Genomic DNA, 14,032 nt, shown 5'->3' with positions numbered 1-14,032 from the left:
CCCCTCCTCCACAAAGCCTAGACCAAAGCTTAGGACCAGAGTAGAGCATCTGGAGGCTTCAGGGGTGGGACCTGGTCAGAGTTTACTGTCACTGCATGTGGATGGAGAGGGACTGGGGTCAGTGGGCCAAGGTTGGCTGTCAGAGACTAATTATGGGGCAACAGGAGCCCAGTCAGGCTTTGAGGTCACTGTCTATCCTACTGGATTTACACTGTGTCTAAAACATGTGAGATCACAGGTTATCTTGTTTTCAAACTGAAAAATGTGTTTCCTTACAACAAAACATGGGAAGGGCTGCAACCAAAGTGGGAGAATACAATTAGTACTCCCTCTAAATGCATGTCAACCAATGTTAATTTGCAATGGTCAGTAATGCACTGCTACAGACATAGTTTGGGCTTTTTACATAATAAAGTTTTTCACCATGCCACAAAAGGCTAAATTAGTAATGACAAGCCTCTGTGAGCCTTTAGCTACAAATCAAATATGTTACAGTATTCCTTTCTGTAATTTATTCATTTTCAGTAGTTAGGGCTGGGCTGGAAATTGGTGTGGAACAAGAGCTAACCTGGACTGGACTTCCATGGCTGGAAATGGAACTGAGCTGCGATCAGTGTCTGTGTGGATCTTGGCCTGTAGGTCAAGTTTGGGACTGGGAATGGAAATGGAAATAAGTTTTCTATTAGTGTAAGGAAACCAGTTTATGGAAGGAATGCAGATATTTATGCAAAGTCTAGTCTTTTATAAGGATATAAAAAGGCAGATAATAGGGCAACACCATCAAAATGTGTAAACCGAGTAAGTGGAGAAGAACAGAAAACTGGTACATGAGCATTGCAGATACAGTGCATTGAAGACCAATACTTGTTACACTACATGTTAAAATGTAAGGAAATTGAGTCAAAAGATCTACCTAAAACTCTGCGTGCTTGACTGTAATCAAATCAAAATGTCACACTTTTATCAGTTTAGGTTAATAGCTTCCCTCAGACCACCTGAGTAGTATTGATTAAAACAACATCATATCCATCACATCCAACAGGGGCAGTGGATACCAAATGGCCACATATTAAAATTCCAATTCAAAGGCCTGACATTGGCCTCATACAGTATCTCAGTCTTACCTCTCCCAGTGACACCCTGGGAATAGTCCCAGTAACTCAGTAAGAGGTTTATTCCTCCCTCTCTGTCCTGCCCACATGAATCTGTTCAAGCTCTTCTCCTCAACCTCGCTCCTCCCTTGAGAGCTCTAAAAACAAGAGACTACACCGCCCTGGTTATTTGGAGGTCAAAAGAATGAAAGATAGAGCAGAAAAGGGGAAGGGAAAGAATACGAGAAGGGGTTAGACTTTATTCTTTCTCCGGTGTATTTATACTTCCTTCTGTTCCAGCGAGTGTTTTCTGCATTCTTTTATAGTGTTAAGTCCATGAGGGGTTTTGAAACCCCCCTCTGCCGTAAGATGCTTTCTTTTCTCTTTATTTTCTCCTTCATCACATCCCTCTTTTTCTCTTTTTTCTCCAATCATCTTGTCTCTTGAGTTGCTGTGAGATGTTGCTGAAAATGTAACAACAAAAGGAACAAAGAAAATGATAAGGGAGGGGAAACAAGGTTATTTGCAGTTTATCTCTCAGAAGAGACAGGAGAGTGGAAAGGAAAGCAGAGGATAAAGGGGGAGATGAGATCAGAGGAGAAAAAGTAGAAGAGGAGTGAAGAGGAGAGGAGATGATCAATAATCCTCCAAATAAGATGAAAATTCTTATTCTGACAAAGTTATAATGTTAGGCATTCTGATCATGACAAATTTTACATTTAAATAAAAAAAAGTAACAAATGTTTTTGCGCTTCTTTTTCTCATAAAAATAGTTCCAGTGTCCTCTCAGGGAGATTCATACACTTCCATCTTTTCCACTCATGCATACCACCCCCACCTTCCAGCCCCCAATTCCTCCCTTCTCCTACAAACCGGTCTCTCCAGGGGGTCCTGGGGGGCCCTCAGCATTTTGACAGTCCTCTGATCTGGCAGGAAAAGACTCAATCATTGTAACAACACCCACTCCACTGCCTCAAATGCATCTTTTTTCTCCATTTTTTTCTGTCTCTGTTTGAGATATCATCTCGCTTTTCATCTCTCTATATGAACCACTTTGTTAGCTTAGTATGGTGTTTTTGTCATTGTTGCTTGACTTTTTATTGCAACATTCTTTTGATCGTATATTGCTTCAGCACAATAAGTGTAGAGACTGCTTACAATTAACCAGTGCAGTAAGGTACCTATTATCTCCAACAGGAGGGAAAAACAACAAAAGAAAAACTAGTTGCACTGGTAAGAATATTTACCACTAAACTAAATAACTTTTTTAATCGCCATTTTTCACAATAAGAGCATACATAAATGTTAACAAATAAGAGCATATGTGGCTATACATACTACTCACTCCACCATAATTTTTTTTAAAATTATTATTATAAGATGATTATTTGAGCAAATTGAGGCTACATTTTGTTTGGAGTAGAGGACATAAAATGCCTCATCCACCACTTTCAAGCAAAAAAGTTGAGGTAATTATATAAATGGTGATTTTATACAAAACATCCCAAGAGAATTGAGGAACTGTGTATTCATGGTTTATTTAAACTTTGTTATTGTACATAGGCCCTATATTCCTTTGAATTCCAATGCAGATTTTACCAAAAAGACTAAATGCTGCTAAAGTCCCCTATATTTGTTAAAAAAAAAAGAAATTACTAAAAGAAAATGTTACAGTCAAAGCTTTTTCCCCTGCCATATGAAATTACACCTTCCTCACTCCCTGCAGGTACACTAACCTTGGGGAATATTTCCCAGAACACACAAAGGGGCTCTAACCCTCCCTGCCAATCCAAATCAGTCAAGCGGAGGTGGACTTCCTGGTATTCTAATGAGTTTATTTACAAGGCTATGAATAGTATTCCCCGAGGGAGAACTACCTTTTTTTTCTGTTCTGTCCTGCCTTGTTCGTGAGGCTCTATTCCCTTGTGTGTGTGTATGTGTGTGCCTGTCTTGACGCAGGTGCCTTTGTCTACTCTGCAAGACAGGTGCAGTGTGTCCTTATAAAAAAGAGTGCCTTTGCAACCCACTTTTAAATGCCACTCACAATACAGCAATAAACACCAAAAAAATGCTCTTACTAATCCCTTATTTGGCTATTGTTTGATTGGCCACTGTGTTTTGAGTACCACTTTGACTAAATGTGGTTTGACCTGGTTTCCTATTTCCTGCCTAACAGTCTACCACATTTGTATAAGACACAGCATAGTGACATCAGAGATTAGACACTAATAATAAAAAAAATAGCTTTCTTTGTCATCTTCAGCCTCCCCTTCACTCTCCTGTCTTGCTCTCTGTACGTCTTTCTACCTCTCTCATCCTTACTCCCGCCCCATCTTCGGGAACCATCAATCAGAGCAAGTCAGAACAGTGCCTGCAGCCTTTCCTTCACCCTCCACTGTTGATTGAGCACTCTAAAGCCCAACGCAGTGCATTTAATTTGATTTAATCCAATAGAAACCATCAAGTCTAATCAAATCAAATATTGCATTTTGCCGCATGGCACATGTACTGTAGGAAATTGTAATGACTTCAGACAGAAACTGATGCCGCTTTTGTTAGTAATCTTGTTCTTGAATATGTTAAATATATTATGAAAATATTTTGTGTGACGGTTTGATTTCCCCCCTGTATTGAAAGCCCAAAGGCATTGTGCAGGTTTACTGTATGCAACAGACACATGAGGCCAGTCTGTGTATGTATGTGTGTGTGTGAGTGAGTGAGTGAGTGTGTGTGTGTGTGTGTGTGCGTGAGTGTGTGAGCGAGAGAGAGAGAGAGAGAGAGAGTATTACTCATGTTGAGTGGACATAAATCTCTTACTCACTTTGTTGGGACTCACCTTCCTTATTTGGACAAAATGCAAGTCCCATCACTATGTTTTACAGTAAAGCCTTGGTTTACGGTTATGGTAAGGTTAGTATTTAGGTTAAGTTTAAGGCAAGGCTCCAGGAATTGAATATGTATAATGTCATCTGAAGTGATTAATTTCACTGCTGCTTTCACTTCCAAATCAGTTTTTATTTCAGTTTATTTCAGTTTCTAATCTCCCACCAACAGGCTGTGTACAACTATGGTCAACACGCTTTGCCATTTCAGCAACAACTTCCAGTCAGGAGGACCTTGTTTACTAATAATAATTTGTTAATCATGGTTACACTAAAAAGTCACGGACAGTTTCAATCAGCAAGCAGAAAATGAATGAAAATATCAGTAAAAGATTTAAGATGTTTTATGTTATCTCCACAACTAACATTTTGGACAAACCAGTCTTGGAGAGTTGTATGTCCAGTGCAGGAGTCTTGTGGTTAAATCTGTAAATGATCTATGCGACCCAGGAGCCCATTGTGACACTGTTACTTGGTGTTGTCAGTGCACAAATGACAGAAACAGAAAAGCAGTATAGAACTGCAATAGCAATAAGATCTATGGAGATATGTTAAGATATTATTTGTCTATTTTATTATATATTATTAAAATACACAAAGCTGTGTAAATATGTGACAATCTGGGTGGCGCCCATTTCTTTGTGTTCCTGAAACTAGGCTAAAAACTCCATTTTTATTTATTTGAATATGTGCCATGTAATTTATTACTCAAGGAAATGTGTTTATTCATTGTCAATTTATCTTTTGTGTTTCTCCTGCCCCTGTGACCTCTCAGGCCGGCCAACTTGTTGTTGGACAGGAGCAGTTCAGAGGTACCCCCAATGGGGACGGTGGGTGATTGGATGGATGGAATGAGGACCTTGCCCTGCAAGGAGGCCTTCTCTGGGGTCAGCTACAGCTCCTGTGACACACTGGCCAAGACCTCCACAGAGTAAGACAACCACACACACAGACACACAGCTACTCTGCCTATTCATGTCAGCAGTGTTGACAGGGCCTCCAGTGGCAAGGCCCAGGAATTTGAAGAGGCTCTTGGTGAAGAACACACACACAAATACTCTTGTTCTCAGTAAGTAAAGAAAGCTATAGAGCCCTTACTAAAGGTGTCCAGATGAGAGTCATGGTAATTCACAATGACAGGCCTTTAGCCACGCTCTCAATGTTGCAAGTATGACCACCGAGGGAGAAGGTGAGAGCATTACATAAAAGAGAGATAACTAGAGAACAAGAAAAAAGAGAGAGAGAGGGGAGAGAGACAGAAAGAGAGGAGAAGAACTGAGAGTTCAGTAAGGGAGAGGGAATAAGAGAGAGAAACTATTGAGAGAGGGAACGAGAGGGGGGAGATTTGACAAGATAAAAGAGTATAGAGAGAGAGGCCTTTGAAAGAGCAAATAAAGTTAACGCTGTCAAATAGGTATGCATGGCACTCTCTTGAAAAGAGAGTGAAACATTAAAATGCAAAGCAAAGATCAAGCAGAGATTACTGTTATTTTGAAGCCAAATCTAGAGAAATCACATTTGGAGCTCACACTCTGCAGAGCCTACAGCATGTTCTCTCACACACTGACAAGGTCCGGTCAGTCATTGTTCAATCAATAAGTAACAGATTATCTGCTGACAGGATCATTAGGCTGACAAAAGGTTCTGAGATAGTGGATCAGGTTCTGGCCAGAGTCATGTACAGGCAGTCTGAAAGCTATTATGAATCACAAGCACAGTGATACTGGGAGATTATGCTGATGAATAAGCTTCCTTTAGACTCATAGTTCAGAGTGCAGCTACTTGAGAAAATTAAGGACAGCTGACTAGTTTTCCATCTTTTTGTTGTTTTCTTTTTGCTTGATGTCAGATTGCAGACATTTTCTCTGACTCTTTTTCCCTGTCTTTCTCTCTTTGTCCCTCGCTCTGTTGGCCTGCTGCTCATTTAATTGATGTGGAATGTGACTGGGTAAATAATTGGACATTACTAATCATTGTGATCAAAGCAGCCATTCACTGTGTTGATGACAGCAGCGGGGAGGGGGGGTGGCGGTGGTGGGGGGGTGGTCAGTGCTGCAGCCAGCTGTGACTCCTGTCATTCCAGTTCCTGCTTACCAAACCAGCAGCCATTAACAGTGTTGCAATGTGTAATATGCGTCCTTAGAGTTGTTAGTAGTTGGTCAGCACGGGCCCTTAAAAGTACTTCGAAGACAAAGAGTGGGTTACATCTATGCCAAAGGCAACTTCCCACACTGGCAGCTATAAATTGCAGTGACTTAACATAACAGAAACATGTTTAAAGATTTTCTAGAAATATTATATTAGGAAATGCGAGGCAATGCTTTATACCAAAGACATCAAAGGAACAAGATGCAATGTGCAGCTTTCTTAGAAGAGAGCACTGTCTCGCTGCTGTGGAAGGCACATTTGTTTGGATGAATAGACTTTAAATTGGATATTGTCTCATTCTTTCTCAGCTTATTCTTATTTGCTGTATCTCCACTCTATTTCTCAATCTCTTTGCTCAGGGTAACTTAAATTTTTCTCTTGACATTTCTCATGCCATTTTTTCAATGAACCAGTTTAATCAATAAAAAGTTCACAATTCAGACTACGTGGAAATCCACCTATTGACAAAGTACACCCCAGATAAACAGCAATGAAGGAACCCTAATATAGCTCTGTAGCTATATGCTAAATTGGATCACTGCAGTATTAATTCACTGAAGGCTGAGGCTAAGGCACCCAAGGCTAGCTCAGCTACAAGGCTAGCAGCCTTGGCTGAGACTATGCATTTCTCAATATAGATTTCTCTATTGATTTGTACAGTCTTAATCTTGGCCTTGATATTCAGCACAAGGCTTGGCGATGCTCTGACCTCTCAGGAACAGTAATCATACTTGGCTGCAGTGCGCTGAGTCATCGGTTGGAGTAACTGAAATCCTTTTCGAGACAGAATAGAATGGATTGAGTAGGAAATACTGCATCATTTGGACTATTTCCTTCATCTGGACAGAGTGCATGCAAAGTTCATTACAGGTTTGACTGAGGAAGTGATCACCTAAACTTCTGGACAGAGGAAAGCCCTCTGAAGTGACAAAATACTGAGATGGATTTGCTGCCAAATCAGGACTGTGATCCTGAGAAAGGCTGTCATAACATGACCTAACAAACAAGCCTGTGCCCTTGTGTATTTATGTATTAATATATGGTTAACGTTGGTTGGTTTCAGTTCATGAAAAACACTACCACACTGAAGAAAAAATACCTTACAAAAGTTTTGCTCTGGACTGATGGGAATTCCTGAGTTAACAATGTGACATATTGTAGAAAGAAACTTTCAACTGTTAATCTTTTTTATCTGAATCTTTATGTTTCTATTAGTATGATTTATAATCATATCTCATGTGTGAAACTCATTTAATTCATTTATCACTGTCTGTTCTTGAGATTACTCATGTGGTCAGTCTGATTTATACTCATTGCTACTCTAATAATGAGGAGAGCTCTTTTGCTCAGACATGGAAAACATAGAGAGAAGATAATAACACAAGTGCTTCGACTCTCAAAGAACAGCATTTCGGCACAAGAGATTAGATATTACATGTTAGAGTTTCAAATGTATAATGGTGATTGAAGTTTTTGGTCTTTGGACAATGTTCAAGACATCAAAACTTATCTATCACTGGTTCAACTGCCCACAATAACTTTAAGTGGGAACATTTCCTGAAATCCCATGACATATTGGGAAGCCTAAACAGTGCAATGCATAAAACTTTACTTCACATGACCTCAAGCTTATCTTCCTATGAAATTAGAATGTGTTGCAACACTGTTGTGGTTTGAGTTCATGTCTTATTTTGTGTGCTTTTCCAATGTCATTGTACTCTTGGACAGCCTAAGGGCAGGAGAGGGTCCCCTTTACCCTTCTGGCCCCACTCAATAGTTTTAAAAAACAGGACTCAACAGGATTAATGGTTCTATCGTAAAAGCATGATATGACTCTAAAAGCATTAAAGCATCATATAGTGGTAAATGAAAATAAGACTTAATTATGACCTCCACATTTCTAAGCAGAGGCTCACCAACATAGTTAATATCAATTATGTTTACTAATGTATGCTTTTTAGCTTTTTTAAGTTATTATTTTCAAGGATTTACTTGGTAGTTTTTAATTGTAATCATTTTGCTAAAAGAACCATCCACTAGTCACTAATAAATATGCAATTTTCTGTTTATATTGAGGTTATAAGCTTTTGCTACAATGTTCACAAACATGGGAGTTTCTCTCAGTGGTACTTTATATTCTCTATATAGTCTCTTCCTTTTCTAAGGCTTTAGCCTGATTTATTATGACCAAAATGATTTTTTTGAATTCCAGTCTAGAGAAAGTATAAAGTACATACGTATGACATTCAATTTAATGTGTTAATGTTGCTGGGCCTGGCTGTGTCTCAGTAGAGTGGTTCTGACAGAGGTCCACGTCACACCGGCCACTTGCCCAGAATGGGAGCCATCCATGGGAATCACCACTCTCTAACATCCAGCTCCCCTCCGCCTCCTCATGCTCTGGATGGTGGGTGGAAGACCAAGACCTAGGCTTCGTCTGGGAGCAGTAACCTACCTCCAGAACCACTGATGGGCTTTCACTTGTCTGACTTTTAAAGGGATAGTTTTCAGTGATAACTCAATAGCAATGTTTCCATCCAGCTGTAAGCAGTAACTACAAACAAAAGTAAAAGACAGACATTGGAAAGTTGCAAAATTTATTAACAAGCTTCCTGGAATCAGAATGGAGTTACTGCAATTATGATGCCCGCAAATATTGTTATAGTGTCTGGTTCTGTTGATTAATATTACAAAAAACTGTAGTGTGACTAGTGAGTATTATCACTAGACAATATACAGGATGTCTGTAAAGGTTGCTGTGTAAAGATGGAAGCCTAACTATTGTCTCTCCATGGCAAACTGCTGCAGTTTGTTACAGCAACAAAAGGCAAAAACTCCTTTGGTTTTGTTTTTTGTAAACTTTATGGAAATACACATTTGTTGTATTGTACAGTTTACATTTAAAGAATCAGTTTATTGGAGTAAACTATCCCTTTACATTGTAGCACAGAGTGAAGTAACATTGTAATTGTTTGTCACGTTCAGTTTCTGGCTGGTCAAGATGTTTCTAGATTTCTGCTATTTTGGCTGCTTTGGAGAACTAAATGCTCTGCTGCATCTGAATAATACAAACTTTATTGTGACCATTTTTGAACAACACTAAAATGTCTTGGCTTAAAGTGTTTGTTGTAGTAATGCTACCACTGTGACTGCAAATCTACTGCTTCTACTAATACAATACCATCATTATTACTACTAGATGGGCAGAAGAGTTGTGTCTTAACATGTGCTTTGACTACTTTGTACTTTATTATCAATGATGCTCTGTGTGCTCAGTATACTATGTATTTTCAGGTTGTTGTGAATATGTTTCAAAAAGGGCTTGATGTTTTAATTAAGCTGACTAACTACTGTGTGTATTTGATGCATAACACATGTGAAACTTGCTCTAAATTTCTTTTGTCTTCCTGTGCAAATTGTCTTTTCTTGCACTTGACTGCATGTAACTAATCTTTCAAGAGCAGTATTAACAAGTTAACGGATTTATCTGAATCAGAGTGCAATATATATATATATATGTATATATTTATACATGTACTGGTGCTGCTCCACTCCACATACTTTAACCTACCCAGTCAAAGAAATCCAGTTTAATGCAATGCAGGAAACTAGGTCTTTCATGCTACTGTGGCCCTCGTATGCCATTGTTTCCTCCGCTGTGAGGGTCATATTAGCAGCTGTCAGTGTAGCCCCATAGGTCCACCTCCCTGTTTGTTAGTGATGGAAAGTGGAGGCAACCCCCCCCAGACCACCTCTAGAGATGTGGTAGCCCAGTGGCCTTCTGGGAAATGCAGTTGTTTGTGAATAACAGATGCATGGGAAAGTGAAGGGAGCAGCACTAGGAGCATGTTATTAAATGTCACATGGGTGTCACATTCTTGATCACTAATGCACACTTTCCATCTTTTTTTCTCCCCATCTTTTCCTCTGTCACATCTCTCTCCCTGATTGTGTCTGGTTTCCGACCTCTCCTGCCCTTCCCTCTCTCTCCCTCTCTTTCATATACCAGGGATCTGAAAAAGGTTGGAGTGACTATCGTAGTACCACAGAAGAAGATCGTGAGCAGCCTCAAAGCCCTAGATTCCCACACCAAGAATGGCCCTGTACCTGTTTAAAAAAAGAGAAACCAACAAATAAAAACACCAGAGACCTGTCTGTCGGTGTGGTTGCTAATCACAGTCTAACACGGAGGCTTCATATTTAAACTGGAAATGCATGGAAATGGAGATGATTCAAATGAGGGCTTTCACTGTTTCATTGAGAGACGATATCAAGTCCTGACAGAGGAACAGGAAGAGCTCAGTACAGACCTGCCAGCTAGTCAACTGGTTGATTCTTCAACACCTCTGTCCCTCCATGCCCAAGTTGAGATGCCTTACAGACAAATGGGGGGTAGAGAGCGTAGGGGAAAGCCAAGGAGGGTAGTGAGACCTGGCCAGGAATACAAACTGGGACTGGGATACAGGGCAAGGACTGGACTAACATAAAGCCGGAGCTCTCCAATATTGGCTAAGCTGGATAGCATAGCCTTTCCTTTACAGCTAAAAGGGGACGGGCATGCTCGCAGTCTCCTCCCACCACGCCTGACTAGCAGCCTGTGGAACGTGGCTGGGGAAACGGCTGAAATGCCTTGTGTGGAAGAGGATGGCAGACAGCAGCAGCTCACCCGGATGTGGACCATTCCTGGACTATTGAGGTCTGAGACATGAGTTTTTGTTGTACCTACCTAGATTTACTATCTCTATCCATGAGAGAACTGAGCTGGTATGGACACACCTAGACGATAACCGAGCCATTTTACCCTATTAGTCTAACCTATAGCATTTTCAATCAGTAGACATGTCACACAAAAGCAATAATTATGATAATCAGTTAAATAGTTAAATAGTCTCATTGTATGGAAGCCATGAGTCTGTCACATGTACAATGTACTGAACGCTGTGCTTTGAAGGTACAGGGGCCATAACACCCTTCACATACAGAATTTTCTTTATGGTGACATCTATGTTCTTATGTGCTTATGAACATATATTGTACAGTTATAGTGCTGTTCTCTCAACCCAATTCCCGTTGTGTCAAATCTCAGGATGTATACGTTTTCCATTCTATTTTCTCTAACAAGGGGATAGAGAGAACGCAAAGCCAGGAACTGAGAGTGCAGCTTAGAACAGACATGAGCAAGAGAAGGGGGAAACTATGAGATATAGAGATAAATAATAGGAAAAATAAATCTTAAGTAAGAGGAAGCGGTGTCATTCAGACCTCTGCTTCAGATTCTCATTGTGTTTAGGAAGTGTTTTAAACTGAAAGTGAATTTGTCCTTGAGTTTCTTCTTCAGGTAAGACAGGTTACCTTTATCAAGCCTATACAACATCAGAAATTACATTCTTTCTAAGGAGTAGGATTTGTTCTCTGGGTATAATCAGTTCAAAAGATCTGATCTGAGGCTGTTATAGTCCATTTGTTTTAGTTTGGATCCATAAAATATTAACAAAACAGAAATTTGCTGTAAAAACAAACAAAACTTTGTTCCAGTAAAAATTAGCTCTTAATCCATAAATACTGGTGTGTTTAATACAAAAGGCGTACCTCCTCTTGTTGGTTTGGATCATGGTGGAATCACCAAGCAAAAAGCTAAAATTTTGATTTATTTTCAACAAAACCTTGGTCTTTGTTCTGTGTTTTCATTGGGGAATGGGGTTTTCCATCACTGCCCTAAACTAGCAAGTGAAAAGTCCCTGAAAGAGATGCAACACTTCCAATAAATGATTGCTTTCTGAGATCGTATCCAAGTACATCATATGTCCAGGATGGGATTTCCTAAAGGCACCTTACTACTTAGATGATCTTTGTACTATGAAGACAGAGTTTAAGATTTTATTCTCCTGCTTTGATGACAGCCAGTCAGTTCCCCAGTGCAACACATACCCAGTATTTCTAAACTGGCATTTTGGTACTATGTGCTGTTGGATGGGTAATATTTAACCACGAGGTTGCTATCTTTAAGCTTCTTCCAAGCACTTAGTACACAATATTTAAGCACTTTGAATGGAAATGTTATTGCCTTGGCTTATGTACTGGACAGGCGTGATTTTGGTGCTTTTGGGAAACCCAGTCCCAGTTTGTCAGTCGTTCCTCTGTTACTTGGTCTACCTGTGGATGCTGCTGTTGCTGCTATGTGTTCTAATTAGCATGTACATAATGTAAACCATCATACTGATAGCAACTAGCGCTACAGATCCCACTATATGTACATGGCCATCCTTCTTTGTACAAATGTTTGTATGTATAATAGAATAAATAAAAAAATGTGCAACATTTTTAATTAAAAAAGAGACAAAAACCATCTGTATTATATTTTATCTTATTTTGAATTTTATTTGTCTACTTTGTTTTTTTCTTTTCTACAATAAAAACGCAATTATGATTACATTATTATTTATTTGTTAACATTATACAACGCAATGTTGATGGTTTTTTTGTAGCATACAGTAAATTATGTGTCAGTGCTATCTGTGTTTTGGTTTTTGACTTACTTTATAAACCTGGGACATCTGAGAGAGCAATACTGTTATGCACCCTATATCCAGATCCCTCATTTTCTGTCTCAAGACTGACCCGCGTGTCTGTGTGAGAGTTTACGTGTGCAAATGTAGATTGCCTTGTCTACTAATGTAAAATGATTTGTAGTGGAAACATTTATATTTTTATAATAAATATTCGCAAAATATTTTCCAAAAGATGGATGATGATAGACCTGCTCCCGTGTTTTTATTTTATCATGTGTTAATGTCGCAGACCACCAAATAATGTCGGCTTTTCTTTAAACTGTAAGGATATTTCCATATGTTTAAAAGATCACAAGTGGAAGTCAAACACACTCATAACTCAGATGTCATCTTTTTTTATTTTACATTCCATAGATCAATCTTTTGGCACGTCTTGCCTTCTTCGGATAAAAGCCAGCAGTCATCTGACTGACATATATAGTGTGCAGGACAGGTGTTTCAAATCATTAAGTTCACAGGGCAATCAATGCATCAAAGGGCAATGAACAGAGATGCATACAGAGTCCATAGCAACGTCATTCATAGCCAAGAAAGATCTCACTACTAATGTCCATACCTTAAAGGGGCATTATGTAGTTTTCAGCGGCCACTAGCAGTGCGGTTTTAAGACTGCTACAAGGCTTGAACTCATGAGCAAGCATAATCCGAAATACAACCATTTTCATACAGAAATCCTGCAATAAATGCAGGAACACCAGCATGCTGTGGCTTTTCACTCAGATATGTTCAGGCTCTGTTACTTTAACATTCCCGTCTCAGAGACAGATCAATACTGGCTCTGTAACGTTACTTCATTCAGCGCAGCCAGCCGCATATCGGCACAATCCTCCCGGAAAAAAGGCAGAGTGACAGCGGCTATAGACAGGCAGGGAGACAGCTTCACACAATAAACTCAGGTAAACCCCTACTGCAATGTTACAGTAATAGTACAGGTTGAACTAATCCATACTCGTTACATGATCACGGTACATTTACTGCATTTAACCAACATGCTACAGCGTTAGCTCGCCTGCTGCTTTCAGTAACTATCTTTACTATCTGTATCTTTCACTGGAGGCTCAGCAATGTCAGCACAGCTAAATGTATTGGATGATAACAAAACGGGTAGTGAGCTGGACTGAATATTATAACGAGATTGTGTTACACCACAGTAAGTAACTTTACGGTAGTGTTTGTGCATGGCTCTTCCTATGGGTTGTTGTCGCTGTGAAGTTGCATTATTGTATATTACATTGGTGTTACTACTCCCATCAAAGCTCGTTACAAGAGGGGGTCAAACATAACCAAAGAGTCCAGGAGTAATGCAAAAACATAAGTTTTTTGAAATAAACAAGAAATAAGT

The 14,032-nt window shown here is 39.5% G+C and overlaps 1 protein-coding gene across 4 annotated transcripts in view; it reads left to right on the top strand.

The window, feature by feature from the left end:
• The window catches only part of epha3 (eph receptor A3), a 99,242-nt gene extending 86,367 nt beyond the window's left edge, over nt 1-12,875 (top strand). For 2 of the 4 annotated variants that reach the window (XM_038720254.1, XM_038720252.1), the window contains exons 16-17: nt 4,749-4,904; nt 10,131-12,875. In XM_038720254.1, coding sequence (XP_038576182.1) covers nt 4,749-4,904; nt 10,131-10,236 — 262 coding nt within the window. In that variant the 3' untranslated portion in view covers nt 10,237-12,875. Of the gene's footprint in view, nt 1-4,748; nt 4,905-8,410; nt 8,529-10,130 lie in introns of all 4 variants that reach the window. The other 2 variants (XM_038720256.1, XM_038720255.1) reach the window with 2 other exon arrangements.
• Nucleotides 12,876-14,032: the final 1,157 nt, after the last annotated feature.

This window comes from Micropterus salmoides, unplaced genomic scaffold, assembly GCF_014851395.1.
Source record: "Micropterus salmoides isolate LMB-PRFRI ecotype aquatic unplaced genomic scaffold, ASM1485139v1 Ms_hic_scaffold_15, whole genome shotgun sequence".
Classification (NCBI taxonomy): Eukaryota; Metazoa; Chordata; class Actinopteri; order Centrarchiformes; family Centrarchidae; genus Micropterus; species Micropterus salmoides.
Note: the sequence above shows the minus strand (reverse complement) of the source record. Positions and strands in the feature narration are given on the sequence as shown.